This window comes from Larus michahellis, chromosome 4 (assembly GCF_964199755.1).
Source record: "Larus michahellis chromosome 4, bLarMic1.1, whole genome shotgun sequence".
NCBI classification, from domain to species: domain Eukaryota; kingdom Metazoa; phylum Chordata; class Aves; order Charadriiformes; family Laridae; genus Larus; species Larus michahellis.
The window spans coordinates 22,437,181-22,460,554 of record NC_133899.1 but is presented as its reverse complement, the minus strand read 5'-3'; the positions used below and the strand labels follow the sequence as shown (position 1 = coordinate 22,460,554).

Here is a 23,374-nt window from a genome sequence, read left to right as displayed (position 1 = left end):
AGCTGCTGTAATTTCACTGCATTATTCTAGCTGAATACTCGGTGCTTGGACGGGGAAAATCGGCTGGCTATTTCCATTCGAAAAACTGGGTTATAGAAGTTCACAGCACCAGATGGCTGCGCATACTTATAATGCTGTGGATTATTAAAGGGCTGTTGTATTTTCCTCTTTCATCCTTTCTTTATTCCTCCTCCCTCCCCACATCAACAAATTAATGCTGAATGCTTGGGAATCTGTCCTGCGCGGGCTTCAGCACGTTACAGCTTTTCATGGGAAACTTTTTCTTCCAGCTCTTTTGAACGGGTTGGTTTTGATCACCTCTTTGCAACTGCTCGTGGGCTTAACGATGCCCGGGACTGTGCCAGCCTGTCATTCCTGGAGCCCCAGCGTCGTCCTAGTGACATCTCACAGTTGCTGTCCCCAACCTGCTCCTTCGGAGTTGACGCTTTCCGTTTTCTGAAGGCACGCGGGAACCTCCTAAATTAGACAAAACAGCTACGTTAGTGTGAATGTGTGAAAGATGCAATGCAGAGAGTACTTGGGGACCTTCAATTAATTTATTTTTAAAAACTAACACATGTCACTTGTCGACCGCCAAAGACATCTGAATTTTAAAACGCAGCTACTCTGAAAAATGGTAGAAGGGGGAGAGATGTGCCCTGCCTCCAGCGCCATACACACGTCTTAGATTGAGTCATTTTTGTGAAAAAAAATGCCTTTGCTCTTCATATCTGTGATACCTGGGTGCCATCTGTGTCCGGATTGACTTTCTTGTTAATGGTTTTTAGTGGTCTGGATGTCTTCAATGGGATTGTAGACAGCAGCAGCTGGTGAACACCGAGTGGAGGCGTATATGGGGACACGTACCCAACTGTGAGCAGTGGTGTGGCCAGGTGTGCCTGTAGGATGGAGAGCGGCTTGTTGTGAGCCTTGTGTCCCAGGTGGGTTCTTCAGGGCAAGAAGGGAGCATATAATGAACATCCTGAACAAACTCCTTTATAGCAAAGATTCTGCCTGTCCGGGTCTTCAAGAAGCCGAAAGACCACTCTTGAATGGTATCTGCGTGGCCTGGCCTCGTAGGGGTGGGAGTGTGTATCCGGGGAGGATGCACTGCTGACATGTAGAGACTTCCAAAATCTGATTTTAAAAAAGTACCTAGGGGGGAAAAAACAAAAGTAACTTAGAAACTTGAATGCAATAGAAGTATTTTAAAGAACTAGTGTCCAACAGGTAAACGGATCAGAAACACATTTGGTGTGTGTTTTAGGGTAAAAACAAGCCAGCATAAAACAGTTGGCTCGGTTGTTTGCTTGCAGCGCAGGTTTTGGTGACCGCTTGACAGCAACATCGCAGGCAGAGTAAAATTCAGGGGCTCTGCTCTGGCATTGAAAATCCGCCCTGAAAGCTGCTCTGCCTGCAGCGTGCCTGGCTCCCACCCCCGCCTAGGTTGAGTTTAGCCGGGCGAGATGCTCACCCTGGTAACCCAACTCAGCGGTTTGTTTCAGATGCCCGTGTCGGGAGCTCTCTGCTGGCGTACGCTGGGTCCACGCTCGCTTCAGCTGTAAGCGAAAGAGGTGGGTTGGTTGTTCAAAGCGGAGAACAAGGCGTTGTTTGTTCCCCGCGTGCCGGCGTGGACGGCACCTCAATAGCTTTTGTGCTGATGTGAATAAAAAGCAGGGGCGGCGATGGGATTTAATCACAGAGGGCTGCATGCAGTCACCTAGCCTAAGTGATACTCAGAGAAGGATCTCTTGCTTTTTCCTCCTCCTCCTCCAGACTCAGAGCCCGAGTCTGAATAAAACATAGCACACTTGAAAGCTCTTTAAGGCTTTGTAAAGGAGGCGGCTTTCCCCCGGGTTTATTATCTAGCAGGGCTGAAGTTGCAGATAGGCAAGGCACCCTGTGTTTTATACAGCTTAGAAGTACAGGATATGCTTTTGTAGGAAATGCTGGCGCATCTCGGAAGCAGCAGCTGTCATTCCTGAGGGGCCAGAGCTGTAAATCTCCACCGCGGGAATTTCTCCCGTTGTCATTAAGGCTGTAAGACAGACTGTGGCACGGGTTTCATACTCGGATGAAGTGCTGCTAATTCTAGACTCTGTGCCAGTCGCTCGCTTGGGCTGATGTAGCTGCTTCTGCAGCCATCCGGTGAGTCACGCCAAGGAGCGGTGGCTGAAAGCCCCAGCAGAAAAATTAAAAGGAGCTCCCTGATTTGGCTCACTTTGGTTGCACAAGCCAAACCCTCTGTGCTGGCACAATGGAGAGAGCAGCATCAAAATGGGATTGAACATTGAGAAGGTGGTGCACTCGTCTTCTGTAGCATGGAACATCACTCTTAATAGCAATAAGGGCACGATATCACAGAATCACAGAACGGTGGGGTTGGAAGGGACCCCCAGGGATCACCCAGTCCCACCCCCTGCCAGAGCAGGGTCCCCCACAGCAGGTGGCACAGGAACGCATCCAGGCGGGTTTGGAATGTCTCCAGAGACGGAGACTCCACCACCTCTCTGGGCAGCCTGTGCCAGGGCTCTGCCACCCTCACAGGAAAGAAGTTCCTCCTCGTGTTGAGATGGAACTTCCTATGGTCAAGTTTGCGCCCGTTACCCCTTGTCCTGTCGCTGGGCACCACTGAGAAGAGCCTGGCCCCATCCTCCTGACACCCACCCTTTAAGTGTTTATAAGCATTGATAAGATCCCCCCTCAGTCGTCTTTTTTCCAGACTGAAGAGAGCCAAATCCCTCAGCCTTTCTTCATCAGAGAGGTGTTCCAGTCCCCTCAGCATCTTGGTAGCCCTTTGCTGTCCCCTCTCCAGCAGTTCCCTGTCCTTCTTGAACCGGGGAGCCCAGAATGTTCAGAAGGTCCTTCATATGAAGTTCCTTGGTCCCTCTGACCAAGTGGACATCTTCAGCCCAGTCGATCTGTTGGGGCAGGCTCATTCCCAATAAATCTTTTTGTCTTGTAAAACTTTAAAGTAGCTGTCTGATGGTTTTCTGTAGGAACTCGGCAGGAACTCATATGCCGTTGCTGTAGGTCTCCTTGCTCTCCCTGTTGCTTTGAGGCTTCTCCAGCACTTTTTCAGACTCTTCCTAGGAATCAGTGAGGCTGGGATACAATATTTTTGACCTAAGAGCAGCTGTGGTAACATGCTTTTTGCTTCATGTTTTTGTGAAGACCAACTGGCAGGGGAGATTCAGGCCTTTGCAGTTCTGGGTGTCCCTTATCTTTCCCATAATGTCATCTTTAAAGCTCATGTCAGTTCTCCTGAAAACGGCACATAACTTTGGTAGGGATCGGGAAATCAGTATGGTTTTTTCCTTCAGTGGGTACTGTAAAGGCTTTTTAGGCCTTGGAGGTCAGGCAAGGCCTTTTAGGCAAAGCTTGGAGGTCAGATGACTGCTGCTACTTTTATTTGCACAGGACTAACCAGAAGATCCCTTTGCGTCTCTAGGAAATATCTCAAGGAGCTTCAGTGTGGGTGTATAGGCTTGTGCACTGAGTGCTGCGCCCATGGAGTCGAGGAGACCTCTCGGATGGTCAGGGAGGAGTTGCTGCTAGCTTGGAGGACGCTGAAGTCAGGCTCAAGCAGGTCACCTGTAAGAAAATGGGTTTGTCTGAAGTTTTCCTGGTTGCCATCTGCATTCACGGTTTCACCAGGCAGTGAAAGCACGATGAGAATTTGTGAGTTTGAGCATCAGGGTGACCCTGTGTTGGTCCTCTAGGTTATCTACCAAGGTGCAGGGTGTTGAAAGGTGTCACCTGGGCCTGGAGGGATGCAAGGGGACAGGCACTCTGACGAGGAGGGAATTTTGGCAATAACTGCACTTCTTACATATACGATGTCCATATACATCTTTGCAGCCCATCTTCCTTCCCCTCTTCCCGAGAGGCCTCTTAACCTCTTGGATTCAGTTTTTGAATAGGATAACTCTGCACGAAAGACAGAAATGAGGAATGGGTGACCACGCAGCTCCTCTCAAAGACCATGAGTTACTAATTGCTGGTTTTCCCTTTCAAATATCCTCAAAGTCACTAGGGAAAGTTCAGCAGTCTTTCTCGCCTCCTAGGGATCTCCGCCTGCCTGAAGGTTTGCGCTAGTTCGTAGGTAGCATATGGTTTTGGTGGGAGGTTTTTTTTTCTTTTGTTTTGTTTTGATGTAAGGATCCTTTGCAGCTTACAGTAGTACTAGGCTTTGCTGCATCTCATCTCTTCTGATCTCAGAAGCCCACCAGTCCTGCTCCTGTCTGGGGACCAGAGAGGAGGGCACCTTAGAGCTGTTGTCCTGTGAGACTGAGCTGGTAAGTCTTCGCCAGTGCTTCTTGATGATAAAGGAGAGCAAAATGATGGCAAGGCATCCTCCTTCCTGTGCTGCTGAGCCTGCACGCCAGAGTAAAGATGTGCTGTTGTTTCCTTTGGTTGTTGCAGGAAGCCTCGTTATTTTTGCGTTAAGGTGAGCTATTCGCATCTGCTTACCACAGCTCTTCTCTAATTCTGCTGGATTGTGTTTTTAGCCACTCTGCTAAATTCTGGAGTTACAGACATTACTTCCCAGAGCATGTTCAGTCCTCCAACGTGAGGGCCAATAGTCTCCAGCGTTAAACTAGTCCATATCCAGGGTTTCTCTCGTGAGAAATGGGGTTTGTGAAATGGGTGCTGCACCAGCTATCCCCAACATGGACTTGATTGCAGTTGTTTGGAAAGCTGGTCACCTGTAGGAGGTCTCTGCTGGCATTCGGCAAGTACTGCTGAGGTTCTGCTCAGAATATGGCCGTTCTTGGCACATTGCTTGTGGCCAGCAGGTGGAGGGAGGTCATCCTCCCCCTCTGCTCTGCCCTGGGGAGGCCGCATCTGGAGTGCTGGGTCCAGTTCTGGGCTCCCCGGTTCAAGAAGGACAGGGAACTGCTGGAGAGGGGACAGCAAAGGGCTACCAAGATGATGAGGGGACTGGAACATCTCTCTGATGAAGAAAGGCTGAAGGATTTGGGTCTCTTCAGTCTGGAAAAAAGACGACTGAGGGGGGATCTTGTCAACACTTATAAACACTTAAAGGGTGGGTGTCAGGAGGATGGGGCCAGGCTCTTCTCAGTGGTGCCCAGTGACAGGACAAGGGGGAACGGGCGCAAACTTGACCATAGGAAGTTCCATCTCAACACGAGGAGGAACTTCTTTCCTGTGAGGGTGGCAGAGCCCTGGCACAGGCTGCCCAGAGAGGTGGTGGAGTCTCCGTCTCTGGAGACATTCCAACCCCGCCTGGACGCGTTCCTGTGCCACCTGCTGTGGGTGACCCTGCTCTGGCAGGGGGTGGGACTGGGTGATCACTAGAGGTCCCTTCCAACCCCTGCCAGTCTGTGATTCTGTGATTCTACCTTTTTTAAAGATATGTAGAAAAGCACCAGAACTACTGTAGTACCTTTCCTTTCCGGAGGAATGCGGTCTAACACAGGGAACGCCACAGAAGTTGTACTCAAACTGTGTCACATTTTAAATCAGTTCGTAGAGGAACAGGGGGGCAAGATGAATGAGCATTGGTGACTTTTCGTTATTTTGGTGCCACAAGAGAGAGGAATTTGTCACTGCAGCAGTGAGATGAAAGGCAAGGGTACCTGATGGGGTTCAGCCGATGCAGTCTTTCATGGCCACTGGATGGGAGCATTGCCCTCCCAAGCCATTCTCTGTTTCTCCTCAGAGAAGCAGAATCTCCTCTAGATCACTCCAGTCCTGTCGTGTGAGTGCACCTCGTGTCCTGCACTCGTGTCCTTCTTGGGGTTCCCCAAACACACCAACGTCGACCTTCTCAGCCTTTACAGAAACTCCTGCAGCTGCCTTGCAGGATTCATCGGGAGCGTTCCTGGGGTTTTGCTGAGTTCAAACTGTTGTTTTGCCAACAAGGTTTCTGGAGAATGGATACATTTCTCCAGGGACTGGGCTTGAAAATTGCTAAATTCATTCTACTCAGTGCTTCAGTAGAATGTAGCCTTACCTATTTTTAAAGAAAAAGCTTTGGTGAAATAAACCCAAAGATGCGTGTGGTGCAGCAATTGAACCCCCTGGCTGCATAAACAGATCAATAAACTGATTTGTGTTTGCTGACCAGAAGAAAAATCTAATTGCAAGTACTCCATACTCGACGTTTGTGGTGAAACTAGAGTAATTGGAATAATGAGAAATCCAATTTGCTTTTGTTTGGAGGTTATTCTTCTTTAGGTTTCATTAAACTGGACTGGTGCAATGCACGGGCCTCCCAATGCTCCGGCTGGTGATGTATTCACGGTTTCTGGGTCATAAAACTGCGATGTTCTTCATGGATTTCTCAAATTCTAAATTATCACATTTGCCATCCTTTAATACGACTTAAAATGATTGAAGTCATATTGTTCCTGGTGTTTAGAGGCTTGTATCACCCGCCAGAATCTCCTGCTCTGTGTTGGGCAGCTGTCGGTTGACTGAAATTTGGATGTATCCAAAAGGCAAAATAGTTCTGAGGTTGGCTCAAGTTCCAGATCTGTGCAGTTACTAGTATCTGCCAAAGGAAATAATGCTTTCCTGCATGTCCTGAAGATGTATTTCCATGAAAAGTATTGTTGCGTCAGTCCTTGAGTATTTTTCGTTTGAGTTCACGGAATCACAGAATGGTGGGGTTGGAAGGGACCTCTGGAGATCATTCCGTCCAGCCCCCTGCCAGAGCAGGGTCACCCACAGCAGGTGGCACAGGAACGCGTCCAGGCGGGTTTGGAATGTCTCCAGAGACAGAGACTCCACCACCTCTCTGGGCAGCCTGTGCCAGGGCTCTGCCACCCTCACAGGAAAGAAGTTCCTCGTGTTTAGGTGGAACTTCCTATGGTCGAGTTTGTGCCCATTACCCCTTGTCCTGTCGCGGGGCACCACTGAGAAGAGCCTGGCCCCATCCTCCTGACACCCACCCTTTAAGTTGTTTATAAGTGTTGATAAGATCACCCCGAATCTCTTTGGATTTAGGTAAAAAAGAGAGGATGGAGAACCTGGTGTGATTGTGTCTCTGTGAGGGACAATATTCAGAAAGGTAAAAGATTTTAGATACACGGGAAGAAATACCCCAGGAAAGGTTGGATTTTTGTTCGCATGTGAATGTGTTTTCTCCACTTGGGTGGAGAAAAGCTGTTTGAAGGTATCTAAGTCCTCTCGGTTGCTGGTTAACAGTGATGAAGATGGTAGTAAAGAGTTCTTAAAAAGTTCTCATTGCAAGGAGAGTAGAATTGTCACCGACATTTACTATCGCTTTTGAGTTAAAGTCGGTAAATTGGGTAGACGTATTGTCAGCTTAGATGTCTCGTTAGCATTATTTGGCGAGCAGAAAATGAGTCCTCTCCGAAGGAAACAGGGCAGGGTGAGATCTGCTGGGAGGAGGAGGAGGAGAGAAGTGGTGGGAGGTTAATGGGGTGCAGGCAGGTAATGATCAGCTGGTGATTTTAGTTGTATGACTTGGCTGATAAATGAGTCTAAAATTAAAAAAAAAAAAAAAAGCTATAGAAAATAGTTTTTTTTAAAAGTTTTTGGAGGCAATCCTGGTCAGAGTGGAGGCAAACCCTCTTGTTGCTGGGTTTCGTTTGGATCTGTCCGTCTAGGGAAGAGAGAACCCAAAGGTCGTCCTGTAGCTGGAGATCCGGAGTTTAAGAGGAAGGTGACGTGTGGACCTGCCAATCGACATTTGGCACGACCCTGGTATTATCGGACATGATGCCAATCAAGACTAAACCCTGCAAGTTGATTCCCTTTGCTATCATTTAACAGAGGCACCTTATCCAGAAGTCTGGCAGGAAATCTATAGGCTGGAAACGGGATTTATTTCTCTCCGTGGCAGAGGCGGATTTGGCTTTCTGGTTCCGTTGTTATAAATAGCAGGAAGGCTGAGCTCTGCGAAGGCTCCGGAGTTCTGCAAAACAGACCACTGCATTCCGTGGCAATTGTAACCTTTCTTGTGGTTTTTGCTACATTTGGAGAGATTTTTTTTTTTGCTATTTTATTTATCCTCTTTATAAATGAATGCTTTAATGAGTCTCTGATCAAAGGTTGTCCCTGTTCTATTCTAACAAGTGCCCGATTTTTTTTTTCTTACCATTCACTGTCAAGACACGTTTCGTCAGCTAAGAAAAAGAGATTTAAGGCAGGTTGTGGCAAATTAATTATATTTGAGAGCAGTAGGTAGAAGAGCTTTCATTGTAAGAGATTTTTTTTTTTTTTTTGGTTAACTGATTTTGTTCTTGAAACGGGGAGGGGAGTGGATTTTGGACGTGGTTTCAAAGCACAGAAGTGGTGTCTGATCCGCAGGAGAAGGCTCTGCTTCCTTCCCGAACCCTCTGGCTCTGAGCATTTCCATTTCTATCCTGAATACATTCAGGAACATTTATAGTTTTTTATTCGTGTACCGGTATTTTCTTTATATCAAGTAGTTCTTATCATTTTCACTCTCTTGCAGAGTTATTGCCGGGGGATCATTTATCCCGCTTTAGCTAAGCTGGGTAAGCCAGGCTGGTTTAGTCATCGCTCGTAAAATAAGACTTTCTGTGCCCTGGTCGTCTTAATAGCAGGTTCCTTAGATAAAGTTCATCATTCCTGGCCACGCCACAGACTATCCGCGGTCCGGGGCCGGGAGCAGGGCTGTAACTCCATGAGCATCCCGCCTTTTGTTACGAAACCCTCCCGTGGATTAGCTCTTTTGCCGGTGCCTTTGAGTCATTTGAAAGAGAAAATGTCTTTCGGGAGCAATAAATTGCAGACCTCAAGCGAATCAGGACATACCTTTTTTTTTTTTTTTAGACCTTTCACACAAGAAAAGGGCTTTATATCTGCCTGTACGGCTGGTGGACCCCGAATTTTAAAATAGCTGGATTCTTTTCTTCCTCACCAAAGGAAGAGAGGACTGAAAGACACAGAATAGCAGCCTTTTTCTTTTTTTAACCACACGTGCTGTTACACTCAGTTACACGTATGTGTTTGTACATGACCTTAATTATTGTATCGAAATCTTCGCTTCATTGCCTTGAATCTGCTCAGGCTTTTTTTAAGCCACTTGGCACGTGGCCTCCGTGTACCTGAAAAATTCGGTATCGATGGTTCCAGGGGTGGGGTGAGACCCACACGACGCCCAGTGATTGCAGAAACCGTGCCTGGATTCCACTCGCCGCTCAGTTTTTCGTGCTGGCCACGCTGCCTCCTCCGCTCCGCTCCCAGAGGGGATTTTGCCAGGGTTTTCTTCCTTCTTTTGCCCACAGCCTTCATCCCCTGCTAAAGGAGATGTTCTCACTTCTCACGTTAGTGCGAATACACGGTGTTTCGGCAGAAATGAAACAATTCCAGCACGCATGGCTGTGTAGGGGTTTGTCTCGTTGTAACTTGTTGTGACTATACTTCCGTGCATTGCAGGAATTAATTATAGGAGTAATTAATTATTTGGAGTTTGTTTCTTTGAAGAAAGTATTCTGTAAAGAATTTCCTTCCTCTTTCCTTGGTAAGCATTCACGAAAATTTCATATACCTGACATTTATGTATATTGAGAATGTTTTACGGGGTTGTTTCCAGCTGGGGTGAGTTGGCTGTTCCAGGGTTGACCAGTAGCACCATGTCCTAGATTTCCACCTGGGAGTGAGACCATGGTAGAAAAATCTCCCCGATCTTGGTTTCAGGGCTGATGCAGAGTTCAGTGCTTGCTCGCTAGATGAAGGGTCGGAAGAGAACCGGGGCCCTGGTGTCAGGATCTGTCACCTGTGAGCAATACAGCTTGCACCCAAGCAGTGGTGGCTCCATCGGATACAAAGCACTTGGATTGAGGGGGGTCTTTAGGGGCATACAGTTACTGTTCTTTTTGTAATAGCTGTGTGATTTTGGAAGATGACGTGGGAGAAGATGAGGTGGGAGGCCTCAGGGCCTGCAGCTGAAGCGGGACAGAGGTCTGGGAGCCCATTTGTGTGTCTGTGGTGCAGCAGCTGGAGCAAGCGTGGGCCTGAGAGCAAGCGTGTGACCCAGTGTGTGACTGCTGGCAAAGATGAAGCTGGATGAGAAGGTGAAGGGGCCTGGAAGCTGGGGATGTCACAGAATCATAGAGTGGTTTGGTTCCTTAAAGGGACCTTAAAGCCCACCCAGTGCCACCCCCTGCCCTGGGCAGGGACACCTCCCAAGACACCACGTTGCTCCAAGCCCCGTCCAGCCTGGCCTTGAACCCCTCCAGGGATGGGGCAGCCACAGCCTCTCTGGGCAACCTGGGCCAGGGGCTCACCACCCTCACAGCAAACAATTTCTTCCTCAGATCTCACCTAAATCTCCCCTCTTCCAGTTTAAACCCCTTCCCCCTCGTCCCATGGCTCCCCTCCCTGCTCCAGAGTCCCTCCCCAGCTTTCCTGGAGCTCCTTTAGGGGCTGGCAGGGGCTGGAAGGTCTCCCTGGAGCCTTCTCTTCTCCAGGCTGAACTCCCCCAGCTCTCTCAGCCTGTCCTCCCAGCAGAGGGGCTCCAGCCCTCCCAGCATCTCCGGGGCCTCCTCTGGCCCCACTCCAACAGCTCCGTGTCCTTCTGCTGTTGGTGCCCCAGCGCTGGAGGCAGCACTGCAGGGGGGTCTCACAGAGCAGAGCAGAGGGGCAGAATCCCCCCCCTCGCCCTGCTGCCCACGCTGCTGGGGATGCAGCTCAGGCTGCGGGGGGTTTCTGGGCTGCCAGCGCATGTTTTCAGGTCGTGTTGAGCTTCTCATCCGCCAACGCCCCCAAGTCCCTCTCCTCAGGGCTGCTTTCCAGCCATTCTCCGCCCAGCCTGGATTTGTGCTTGGGGTGACCCCAACCCAGGTGCAGGACCTTGCACTTGGCCTGGTTGAACTTCTTGAGGTTTGCATGAGCTCGCCTCTCCAGCCTGTCGGGGACCCTCTGGAGGGCATCCCTTCCCTCCAGCGTGTTGACCGTCCACGTGTGTGTGTGTTCTCTAAGGACAAGCACGAGTAGGATCTGGTGACCAGAGGGACCAGGGAAGTCCCAGCCAGCTGCTGGAGAGATGGTTGAGTCTGGGGGTTGACTGAGACCGCTTGTGTGTGTGTGTGCAGGTGTCTGTAGGCTCGAGGCACCTGGGAAGACTGGGATCCAGGGTCAGCTACTGGGCAGGCTGAGCACCTGAGCCCTGCTGCTGGATGGATCCACACTCCACCTAATGCACGTGTAGACATTTCCCACTGATTCTGCCTCTCCCCTGACGGTCTCTTGAAGTACTCGTGTCTCGTTCTCCTTGGGCAGATACTGTTGGTTACAGCTTGGAAGATTTGAGGATGAAAGAGAGAACGGAAGAAGCAGAATGCCCCGAAGCACCTTTTGGGGATGGGAGGAATTAATTGGTGAGTGAAGCTGTGCCTGGATGTTTCATTCTAATCATCTCTCTTGTGTTTCAGCCCTGGCCCAGCGTGTCCAACCTGGCCAAGGATTTCATCGATCGTCTACTCACAGTGGACCCCAGTGACAGGATGACAGCCCTTCAGGCCCTGAAGCACCCATGGGTGGTCAGCATGGCAGCCTCTTCCTCCATGAAGAACCTACACCGTTCTATCTCACAAAACCTTCTCAAGAGGGCGTCTTCCCGCTGCCAGAGCACCAAGTCCGCACAGTCCACCCGCTCCAGCCGTTCCACCAAATCCAACAAGTCGCGGCGGGTTCGGGAACGGGAGCTGCGTGAGCTCAACCTGCGCTACCAGCAGCAGTACACTGGCTGAGCACTGGGCTGGGACCTGCCAGACGTCTTTCCAGACATCTTCTCTGCGGCGTAGGTGTGCAGCACCCTTTGCTGCGCCCTCACTCAGTGAGGAACATCCAGGTTCCTCTCTCCCTTCCTTCCTCTAGGTGTCCCCCCCATCCATGAGGAGGTGTCCCCCCCTCCCCGGTGCGGAGGAAAGGGAATAGCGTGGTGGCCATCCCACCCTGCGAGCTGTGCCGTGGGGTCTCACGCAGGAAACGGGGGAGCCCTGGTGGGCTCAGAGCACAGCTCAGAGCCTCAAGTAATACACCAATTAAGGAGCCACGTGGGGAGAAGAGCTCTTTCTGTAGCCTAGGAGCTTGGTTGTTCATAGTTATTTATTAATTCCAGAGCCTTAAGTTTCTCTCACTTGCATATGAAAAAAAAAAAAAGAAATCACTTTATGGGTATGTACACGCACGTACGTGTGTGCACATACACGTGTGGGTGTGTATATGTATTTAAAAATTATATATACACAAATTTTGAGCTGGTTTAGTCAGACTCTGTGGTGCCTTTGCAGTGAAGCTGGGATGAGTCACATGCAGTTAGAAGTAGGATAGCTCTGACTCACCGCCGGCCGTGCTGCCCACCGGCTCCTCCTCAAAGAGATGCCAGACAGCAGTTTGCCGTGATGGCTGGGAAGCTGCGAGGTTTTCCCCAAGGGCTGCCATCCGCCTGATGACGTCAAGGGATTACTCAAGCTGTGCGAGAGCTGCCGGGCAAATTGACAACCGGGCTGAAGCGTGTTGCGGGCTCGGAACTGGAGTCTGGTTCCTTTGATCCAGACTGGGTGGGTGCTCTTGATGGAGGGGTGGGAAGAGGATCATCCTGCTGGAGGAACTTGGTGGTACACAGAGAGATCTCTTTGGCAAGGCAGGTTTTTGAGGGGGTCCTTGCTGTCCCCCTCGAATTATCTTTCCCCTGTTTGCAGCAAGACCGGTGCCTACCATGCAGGATTTGTTGTTCTTGTGGCCCTGTCATGTCTTTGACCTGTTACGCGTCTTGTGCCTTTCAGATGAGTGTTGCCAACCATGACACTTCACCAACACTTTGGTGGTTCCAAGTGTTCCTCCCTGTCTGCAGATTTTACGGGGCTCCCCTGCTTTGCGTTCCTCTTCTGCCCCGGTACGGCCATCCCCGCTCTGGGACAGTGAAGCGGTGGTGGGAGCGGTTGGGATGGCCGCAAATGGCTCTGTAGCATCAGGGTCAGGGCTTGAGTAGCGGAGATCAATCTTGGAGCATCAGCAGTGATAATGCCCTGGAGACGTTGCACAAACACCTTCGAGCTGTTAGCTGTGACTTAAAGCCAACCAGAAAAAGCTGCCTTTTGGGTTTCCTCGTGCTGGGTGGGCGATGCGTGGGCTGCTTGTGAAGGACCTCTGGGGGAAGGTGGGTGCTGTAGAGCTGAGCTTTGTGCAAGCCTCCTGAGATATCTTCCCAACTACTTAGAACAGCAAAGCAGGGCTGGTGGCACAATCTCAGGGTGGATTTGGCCTCTTGTCATAGCAGAGACGAGATCTGCAGCGAAGGAGAACGCCGGTTTTTGAAATTTTTCGTATGAGGCCATGCGGTTTGCTTCATGCTATGCACTTGGGAAGTGTTTGCTTGGCTCTGGGCTGGAGATGGAGGCTCTGCGAGCTCAAGGGGCTGGCGTGCGTGATCTTTCCACCCAGGATTGATGTCCTCTGCTGCTGCGTTTTAGTGTCAGCAAGGTTTGAAGTGACTCTAACTCTACTGTCCGCAGCCCCTCTTGGTCAGCAGACAGTGTAGTTTCAGTGGGAGAAGACTGCGTTTGCTGTGCTAAGGAAATTAAAGAAAAAAAAAAAAAGGGAATTTCTAGGGATGTGCTTCCCACCCCGCAAAGCTGGGATGGGCCATAACCACTGAGAGCGCAGCTCGATTTCCCCGGGCGTGGGGTGGGGAATACACCAGAGAAAGCCTGAGGACAAGCCGGTATGTGTAGCAGGGGTGAATTCTGAGCCCTTTGTGTGGTTTTCTATGGTTTTTTGAAAACTCTGAATTCTTTGCAGGCTGCCCTTTCTCGGAGTGGCCATTCTACTATATCACACACAGTCTTTCTTCCATCAGCATTAACGGTTACCGCAGAATTACCAAAAATTGGGTTTTTTCGGCTGTGTGGACTGCAAAAAAAAATGTTTCTTCTGCTTCTATTACCTTCTCATGTGGTCTTCCCTGGGTCGTTACCATGGACTATAAACTAGACGTGATTTCTGACAAAACAGGCAGCTTGCCGTATTTTGCTTCATAAACAGTTCCCCTCATATTACTGCAAAAACAGCTCTTCAGCAACCACTCCAAGACAAGTATCAACTGGAAAATTCGTCTCTCCCTGTAGGTAGGAGATGGCAGGACGGTCTCTCAGAGGCCTTCTGGTTCTGAGCCGTCACTCGTAAGAGTCTTCTACGTGTTTGGAGCATCACACCCAGGCACTGTGATCTCTTTTCCTCTCCCTTTTTCTGGCTTTCATTGCCCTCCCCAGATTATCTTGCATTTTTATCCTTAAAATAGGTGTTTTGTCTACACGAGGAGGTCAAACTGATGAACTGAGCCAAAGCCTCTAGCACCTGAGACCTTTTCCATTAGCCACTAGGCCATCAAAATGCACAGATGTTGTGCAGATGTCTGCCCACACTGTTCCTTCACGCTTTCCCTCGTGGGGGATAAATGAAGGTGGAAAGAAGGTGAGGACCTTGAGCTCTGGTCTGACCCAACTTGTTTCCTCTCCACCTTCACAAAGCAGAACAACAGTTTTCTCATCTGTGACAGTTTTTTGCTTTGTTGCTCTCTTCGGCAATTGGGTTTTCACCAGGAAAAGTTCAAAGCGATGTCATTTAGGGTGACTTTGGGGTGGAGTATGTTTTGGGGAAGTGAGATGTTGCTATATAGGTTCCTGGTGCTGTCAGTTTTCGGCGGTGATGCGCTATGTCCCGGCGGTGAGTTGGCGGAAGGGAGGATCCTTCACATCCACGAGCAGTAGCGGAGAGCCGCAGCCCGCCTCTTCGGGGTCTCAGAGGTGGTCCCGCATCTGGTGCATCCCACTATTAGGGAATTGCACCAAAGAGGTCCCAGTCCATCCCATAAGGGGCTTTGGCTTTTCTAGAAAAAGAACCCTAATTCTCTTTAAAAATCCAGAGTTTTCTCATTTGCGTGGAAAAAAATCAATATAAACATAGGGAAAATCTTTATGGGCTTTCCTCCATCGTTTGATAATAACACTCTTGGCTCAATCCCTCCTCTTTTTCTATATTCAGTATTTGCGGGAACCCAGAGAATAACACATGTGGGCAGAGAGGAGACGAGCAGAGCTCCTCCTGTGTCCCTTGGAGCCCTCGCTCGTCTTCCCATTTTCATTCCGGCCGGAAAACTGCGATGCTCCGGATGTTCCGTTGCAAGGTCCAGCTCAAGAGCAATTCCTCGGGTGCTTTTACCCTTGCAGTTGGGGCACGTTTTCAGCTGGCTCCTGCCGGGAGTGCCGTCGTTCTGAGCAGTAGTTCAGGTGCCTTCAGTCTGTCCTCTAAGAAGCTCTTCACTGTGAATTATCTTCATCGTCCGTCCTCGTGTATATTCCACGGGAGCATCTCAGCTCTCTCAGTTTATCTCAAGTCTCAGGAGTTGACACTTTTCAGGAGTGCCTTGTTTGGGGATTTTAGGTTCTAAAATCTCTCCAAAACGTCTTTTTCTTTGGTTTAATTTTTTAAAATCTTTTTCTTTGGCTCTTAATGGCGCCTCTTAATTTGGCTCGCGGGGTTTTTCTGCAAGGCGTCCTCTGGTGCTGAATGAGCCGGCAGGATGCAGGTAACAAATGCCTGTTGCAGAGCATCGCCGAGTTGAAGTCTTTACATTAGCTGGGGTGCAAATTTCTGTACACCGGTGCTTTTGTTTTCCCTACTTCTGTTCATACCATGAAAATGAAGCTGGAATGACACCTAGTGGCAAATTGTAGTGTGTCCTTGTCCCAGTACAGCCCTCTTCTGGTTATCTTCCCGCTCTTTCCGGGTGAGATGCCCTTCACAAAGAGGAGTCTGGGTTTGGCGTGCTGAGTGATGGTCCTGGACCACACCTCCAGTCCTGGATGGTCAACATCTTTCTCAGTGTGGCACCATTTTCTCCTCTACTGATCCCAAAGAACGGCATTTTTAGCCCACAGAGGGGTGAGCAGGAGGTCACGCGCACCCGCTGGAAGGGATGCTCCATGCTGGGGAAAAGATGTGCGCGGTCCCCAGTGCCTAAGGGAGATGCACCCCAGCACCGTGCCCTGGGGACTCATCTAAGGGACACTAGGAGAAAAGACGGAAGGTGCTGAGGCTAGGAGAGGCCGGTTTGGGACTTTCTCCCATCACAAGAGACAACGGAGCAGCTCAAGATGTTGCTTCCCAGCGTATTCCGTTTCAGGGAAATGCAGTTTTAAGGAGTAAAGGGAATTATGGTTGCTTGCCTTTTGGAACTTAGCGGTACTGTGTAAAACAATCCCATCGTTTTGTCCTGGGAGTTTGTCTGCGCTCTCTCGGGGGAGAGAATTACGGCTTCAAAGAACGTGGCCTGTTGCTTCCTTGATTTTTTTTTTTTTTTAATTTTTTTTGAGAGTTGCTGGAAATGAATGTGAAAAGGTCTTCCAGAAATAACGTTAGGTGGTCTACAGACTTGCGTCCGGATTTTTGAGTACGTAATGTATTTTTCTATCCGTTTTGCTACAACAGCAATTACTTGTCCATGTTTGATTGACGTCTCATCCTTCTCAGGCTTCTAAAAAACCAACGTATCGGCCCAGTGGTGGTAACCCTCCCCCTTCCTTCAATCCAGCAGAAGTCTGTGCTGTTTAACACTGAGATATTGATAGCATCCAGATGCTTCTGCCAGTCCCTGGACCGCCTTGTTCTTGGAAACGTACAGCTGTCCGTGAGGGACAGCCTTTATAGCCTGGCGATGAGAGGACGCCCAGAGAAAAGGGCTCTGACCTGCTGGCGTTGGTGGTGGTGTGGAAACCCGCTGCGGTGCAGGGCTTGCGTTACAGACTTGTTTTGGAAACGATAAACCCTCAAAGTCTTAACTTCTTCGGATGTTTTCTGCTTTTAGGTCAGATATTTTTCTCTTCTGGTAATTTACGTTCTTTCTTCTGCCCTGCTCTGTTTCTCAGTCCTGTTTTCTACCGGGGTGTTTGGCTGAAGTACGGATAGAGTCAACTTCTGCGTAACGTGCAAACTGGAACAGGAATCCTGGTTGACTCACCTACTGGGCAGCGACTCTGGATTTGGCTCTGCAGGAGCCCGCGGGGAGTCCCGGAGCCAGGGAAAAGCATCCGTATGGTGCCTCGCACATGGGAGAAGGCTCCCTTTGAGGACCCCGTGGTGCAGGTTTAGCTCCGGATGATCTTGTACAATGTAGGACAACCAGTGCCTGGCTGTTACAGGCCTCTTATTAAAACTGTGTGGGGCCGTATTCCTATTATAAGTGATGATGCTAAAGATTTGGAGAGGTTTGAGGCGAGGTAAATTAAAATCTCAATTGTTTGACTGAATTTAGTTTTCTAAATGATGCAAAGCAACACAGAGATTGGCTCGGGAGGGGGGAATCCCACCCTCTGGAGGAGCTGCAGACTGTTCTCTGGCGGCAGCGTGAGCCCTTGGATTTGCAGGGAAGGGTGATTGTGTCCCGGTTTCTCACCAGCTCGGCTTCATCCTGGAAAATATCACAAAGTGCCTGTACCACTCGGTGCCGGATACCCAGCCCCGAGTCGCCTACATCGCTCTGGGGAGGTTTTTGGTGCTTTTTCTGACCACTTTCAGCCTGGGTTTAAGGCAGCAGCTCTTGTGTGCTGTGGAGGCAGGCGCCTACATGTCAGCTGTGCCTTACTGAGCAGTAAATTTGCCCCCACCTCCCCAAAAATGTGAAGCAGCAGGGATGCGCGGTGGCAAGGGCATCGTGGAGCTTGGTACCTTCCACCTTCGGTGTCCCTGTGGTGGAGGGAGCTCTGCCTGCCTGGTGACAGTTTTTTTTTCCTCCTCCCGCTCTCCTCCGCTGTGCGGTAATACTGTAGATCCCTCGCGTGACGGGCCAGCTACCGCCTGCCGTGGCAAATATCGTTGCGCTGTGTTTGTCTGCTGAACATGGAGGACATCAGCCGCCCCCAGCGAGGCGCGTTAGAAACCATCAGCTCTGGCGAGCACATCCAGATGCCGTGAGTTTTTCCTGTTGCCTTTCGCTACGGAAAGACACCTTCCGGGAAGCTCTGGGGACCGCAGGTCTTCCGGCGCTTGCTGTTATTTTTGGTTGCCAAATTTCCGGTGCTGGGTTGGAATGGTTTGGAAGTTCCTCTGGTCGTGTCCCGTCACTCTCCCTAATGGGGGCGTTCCGAGAAGCATCCTGTTCTGTGACTTGCCTTTTGAGTCCTGCGTTTCCACTAAGGACTGTCTTATAGGATGAGGTCGGAACCATTGTCATTAGTCTGTAACGTTACGATTAGAGTGTACAGAATTATTTATTTTGTGTACTCGGTCTGCTAAACACGTAATTGTATTCTGTGTACCCCATTGCTCTGCTTGTCGTTACTTCTGGCGTGCGGGCCGACCGCTGAAAGGCGCTGCATCCTGGGCTGGGAGCGATGGTCAGCGAACACAGCCAAAGCCAGGAGCTGCTCACCCCTCTAATTCCTTCTCGGAGCACAGCAAGAAGGTACCAAAATGCCCTTAAAAAGAGTTTGCTGGTTTCTTTTAACGCAGCTTCCAGGCCAGGAGCTGCCTGAGGGAGACCTTGTTGTGGGGCTGGGATGTGTGCGGGATGCACCGGGTGAGTTGGGCGCTCAGGCTCGTGCTGGAAAGCGGGGTTTGGAGGCCGAATGGGCACTTCGGGGCGTTTTGTTCACTTGTCTTTGGCTGCAAGGTGGCAAACAGGGCCAGAGAACTAACCCTGGTTTGCCCGCAGCAACTTCTCACCTCTCTGGTTTCACTCGGAGCAGCTTCTATGGGTGAACGGCAAAAACTGTAACACCAAGTGAAGAATGCACACACGCACCCCGGCTTTTGGAGCATGTCCTCCTGGAAGGGAGGTGACTTTTCAGGGGCAAGGGACCCCATCCCAGCAGTGGCAGGGGTGACGGTGCCCCAACCATGCCGAGCAAATGACCCGTCGGGCTGCAGTTTGAGCAATTCCTGTTTGAAGCTCCACGTGGCCACCAGTTTCTTATGGCCCGTCCCCACACCTCCGACGTTCAGCTGTCTTCGAGGTCCTTGAGGAGCTAGCTCAAGCCGAAAGAGAGCATGCTGCTTTGGTGGGGTGGGTCTTATTTTCAGGTACCGCGGCGTGAAAGCACACCCTAAATGTCACGGCAGACTGGTGGGACCGGTGTGTACCTAGTGCGGCTGCTACCACCAGCCATAGCAGGGGTCTGCAAGGAGCTCAGCCCCCGTGCCCTTGGCCCCTGTGTCCCAGGAGAGGCTTTCCAAGGCAAAGGAGTCCGAGCCAGCAGTTTCACGGCTTTCTCTGCAAGCCCCCACAGCAATTCGCTCCACCTGCTCTTGCTCCCTGCAGTGCAGACCGCTAAATGAAGCTAAATTTTATCCAAGCAAACTAAAACTTACTGGCTCTGGGCTGTATTTGAGCAGCTTTTGGGTTTTTCAACTCAAGCGTATTTGTCTTTACCCTCCATTCATGAGCTATGGCCCTTCCCGTGGGTATGTCTCTGTGTTTTTCTCTGCGACTGCTTGATGTGAGAGTGGTCGCAACGTCTTGGGGGCTGGGATTCACACAGCAGAGGTTTCGCGTTGCATTCACATCGGTGGTGAATGAAAAAACCCCCCATGCCTCATGCTGGGACGGTCTCCGTGGTGTCCTCCTGACCAGCTCTGTTTGGAGCTGCCAGGAACCGGGCTTTAATTCATTGACCATGTGTGAGCACATGACTTCCGTTTTTCGCCCCTGCTGTTGTCTCAAGGACCTGTTTGGGTGGAAGCGCTGCTTTCTTCTGAAAACCTGTCACCTCGCCTTGAATTTTTTTCTCGGCTTCGATTTTTTTCCTTTGGGATGGCCTTCAGTTTCCTGCTCTCTTCCCTGGGGAATCTGTGCGGGTGAAGCAGTGTGCCATTCTCCAGCTGCCCCCTTCCGCCTTCCCGAAGAGCCGGAGTTGCTGTTGGCGTTTGTCCCTCCCAGCTCTGTGTCCCCAGGCTGTTACACGAGTTGCAGTGTTCAATTGCAGGCAGGGATCTTTTAAGACCCCATGCACCCACCAGCACCCACCAGCGCCCACCCTCCATCGCTTGCTAGTGCTGGGCCTGGTGAGCTCCGTGATCCGTTTCCTGGAGGAGCTGATGCTGGTGGGACCAGCTCGTGCTGGAGACCTCTGCCCTGGCTTGGTGGCAAGGCCGTTAGAGGTAACATCGCCCACCCTCAGCGCCGCGGGGGTCTCAGGGCTGGTGGCAGGGTGCAGGTGGAAAGAGACCTGGGAGTCCTGGTGGCCAACAGGATGACCATGAGCCAGCAATGGGCCCTTGTGACCAAAAAGGCCAATGGCATCCTGGGGGGCATCAAGAAGAGTGTGGCCAGCAGGTGGAGGGAGGTCATCCTCCGCCTTCTGCTCTGCCCTGGGGAGGCCGCATCTGGAGTGCTGTGTCCAGTTCTGGGCTCCTCGGTTCAAGAAGGACAGGGAACTGCTGGAGAGGGTCCAGCAAAGGACTACCAAGATGCTGAGGGGACTGGAACATCTCTCTGATGAAGAAAGGCTGAGGGATTTGGGTCTCTTCAGTCTGGAAAAAAGACGACTGAAGGGGGATCTTATCAATGCTTATAAACACTTAAAGGGTGGGTGTCAGGAGGATGGGGCCAGGCTCTTCTCAGTGGTGCCTGGGGACAGGACAAGAGGTAATGGGCACAAACTTGACCATAGGAAGTTCTGCCTCAGCACGAGGAGGAACTTCTTTGCTTTGAGGGTGGCAGAGCTCTGGCACAGGCTGCCCAGAGAGGTGGTGGAGTCTCCGTCTCTGGAGACATTCCAAACCCACCTGGACGCGTTCCTGTGCCACCTGCTGTGGGTGACCCTGCTCTGGCAGGGGGCTGGACGGGATGATCTCCAGAGGTCCCTTCCAACCCTATGTGTGCTTGAAGACCCCCTGAGCAGCCCTGGAGCTGCAGCCAGCCCTGCTCCCCCTCTGCCTGCGCATCAGCTCCTGCCTTCTGCTCCACCCCAGCTGGGCACCGAGCTCCGGCTCTGGGAGGTGCTGGGAGAGGAACCCCCCGTGCGCCTTCTCCACCAGTCTGCATCGCCAGAGGAAAGAACCAGAGGCAGCGCTTGGCACAAGCAAATGCTGACACTTTATTTCGCAGTGGGGTGCCTTGTGTCCAGCTCAGCCCTCGCTGGCTCTGCCCAGCTCACCGCGCTGGGAGCAGCGCCCAGCACAGGGATCCCTCTGGCACAGCCTCTAACCCTGAGAAACAACGTATTCGATCCAGTTTCGGAACTGGCTTACGCGGGTGTAGATGGCAGGCGTGCGGACGTTGCAGTTGCTGTTTCCCCAGGAGACGATGCCGATCAAGGTCCAGACGTTTCCGTTCTGGTATACCAGAGGTCCGCCAGAGTCACCCTGCGGAGAAGACACTTTAGTGGTCCCAGCACGTGCTCCAAACTGGTCTCAGCCACCTGGACACAGCCAGGTGCTGCAGCTTGAATCTCTGTCTCCATAGATGCAAGATGCCCCATGTCCTCCTCCTCCACCCTCCCTGCGGTCCAGTGGGACCTCAGCTCCTTACCTGGCAGGAGGAGGCGCCAACGCCGCCGGCGCAGAGCATGGAGCTGGTGATCCGGTTGCCCCAGTACTGCTTGCACTGGCTTGGGGAGATTATGGGCACAACGACCTGCTGCAGGCGTGGGGCCATGGCTTGGGCTAGGGGAAAGAAGCGCCATTAAATTGCCCCAGTGCCGGCGGATCTCCCAGGGCCTTTGGGAGCACACAGGCACCCTGGGCGAGCTCCCAAACACATGGGCGCTGCCATGCAAAGCCGTCCCAACATCCCCCTTCTTCCCTGAGTGGGATCGTCTTGTGCACGCAGCCCCGAGCAAGGGCAAGTTTATGTCCATGCACAGTCACCCCTGGGCTTTGCACCTACACCCGTGCTCGCGCCAATGCATGCTTGCACGTGGTCACTCAACCGCACAACTCAACTCCTCCATCCCTGTGTCCGCACCAGGTTGTCACCCCACCCTGGGCACCCCCGGACCTTGCAGAGCCCCCGGGAAGGACGGCGGCCGCCCACAGCCCTCCCCGAGGCTGCAGCGTACGTACAGCTGGTGCTGATGCGTCCCCAGCCAGTGGTGACGCACTGGAGGTTGGTGGGCACAGCCAGGTTGGCGGGTGCCAGGCAGACGGGGGAGACGCGGGCTCCCAGCCGGGCGGGCGAGGAGAGCTTCAGCAGGGTGATGTCGTTGTTGAGGGTGTTGGGGTTCCAGTTGGGATTCGTGATGGCCTGCCCAAAAAAAAAAACAACCCACCGTAGCACTTCATCCCTGCCCTCCGAGAGCAGCCCAGCCCTGTCCCAGCACCGTGGCCATCAGCCCGGCTCACCCTGGACACGGTCTTCACTTGGACGGACTCCGAGTTGGAGGTGAGGTCATATTCCCCCAGGACGACGACGTGGGAGTAGGGGCTGCAAGAGGTACGGGAGTCAGGGGGACGCACGGCAGCCAGCACCCGGGGTGGCAGCAGCGCCAGGAGCTTGCCCGGGCATGGGGCAATGCTGCCCCAAGGAGGGGGCTCAGTCCCTCGGGTGCCAGCTTTTGGGGCTGTCCCGTTTGGTGATGCCCAGCGTGCCCCGAGCCCCTGTCCCTGCTGGGTGGCAGCGCCGGGGGCCGGCCGGGCATCGCTCCTCACTTGAATTGGCAGTGGGCAGCCGTGACGACCCATTCCTCACTGATCAAGGAGCCGCCGCAGAAGTGGGATCCCGAGCGGGTCTGGGGAGGAAAGAGGGAAGGAAGAGCTGGGGCTGGGCAGGCCGATGTGTCCCCTGAAGCTGGGGACAGGCAGAGGGTGTCACATGTCCCCTTAGTGCTCGCCGTGCTGTGCCACTGCGGCGCTTGGGGCACCGGGGTCCTGCCCCGGGAGCAGGACGGTGCCGTACCTGCAGGGACACCTGCCAGGGCCATGAGCCGGGCACAGCGTTGTGCCCGTTGATGATCTTCTCGCTGTATTGCACCAGGGGGCTGATGGCGGGCACCCCGCAGCCTGCGGGAGAGGCAGAGGGGCACAAGGGTGACCCTGAAAGCTCGGGGCTCGCACCCAGGGGCTGCTTGCGCTGGTGTCACCATCCCTGGGGTGCCGTGGTCCTGCTGGACCCCGGGGACCTGCCTGCACCCGTGGGCAGCACTTACCTGAGACGGTGCTGGCAAGGGCCAAGCAGACGACTGCCCAGAGGAACGCCATCCTGGCAGGACAGGGCCATGCCCCTGGGGCCACCGGCTTTTATAGGAGTCGGGAGACGCATGGCTCGTAGCCAGGTAGGGCAAGGTCCCCCTGCTGCCTTCTGTCAGCTGCGGGCAATGGTGACGGGCCAAACTTGGCACCTGCCTTGTCCCCTGCAAGTGGGAACGTGCTGCCAAAAGGCACCCTGGGGTGCTTGGGCTATCACTGTAATGAG

The 23,374-nt window shown here is 52.2% G+C and overlaps 2 protein-coding genes across 6 annotated transcripts in view; one reads left to right on the top strand and one right to left on the bottom strand.

Annotated features, from left to right (window-relative positions):
• The window catches only part of PSKH1 (protein serine kinase H1), a 47,091-nt gene that overhangs the window by 23,052 nt on the left and 665 nt on the right, over window positions 1-23,374 (top strand). For 2 of the 5 annotated variants that reach the window (XM_074583400.1, XM_074583401.1), the window contains exon 4: window positions 11,397-21,268. In XM_074583400.1, the coding sequence (XP_074439501.1) occupies window positions 11,397-11,714 (318 nt within the window). In that variant the 3' untranslated portion in view covers window positions 11,715-21,268. Of the gene's footprint in view, window positions 1-11,396; window positions 21,464-21,931; window positions 22,070-23,374 lie in introns of those variants that run through there. The other 3 variants (XR_012586573.1, XR_012586574.1, XM_074583402.1) reach the window with 3 other exon arrangements.
• On the bottom strand, window positions 21,135-23,160 carry CTRL (chymotrypsin like). The gene is made up of 7 exons (XM_074583406.1): window positions 23,109-23,160; window positions 22,859-22,962; window positions 22,612-22,691; window positions 22,306-22,387; window positions 22,027-22,207; window positions 21,494-21,627; window positions 21,135-21,327 (listed from the first exon to the last, which is right to left on the bottom strand). Exons 1-7 carry the CDS (start codon window positions 23,158-23,160, stop codon window positions 21,166-21,168), a joined length of 795 nt encoding a protein of 264 aa, XP_074439507.1. The 3' UTR covers window positions 21,135-21,165.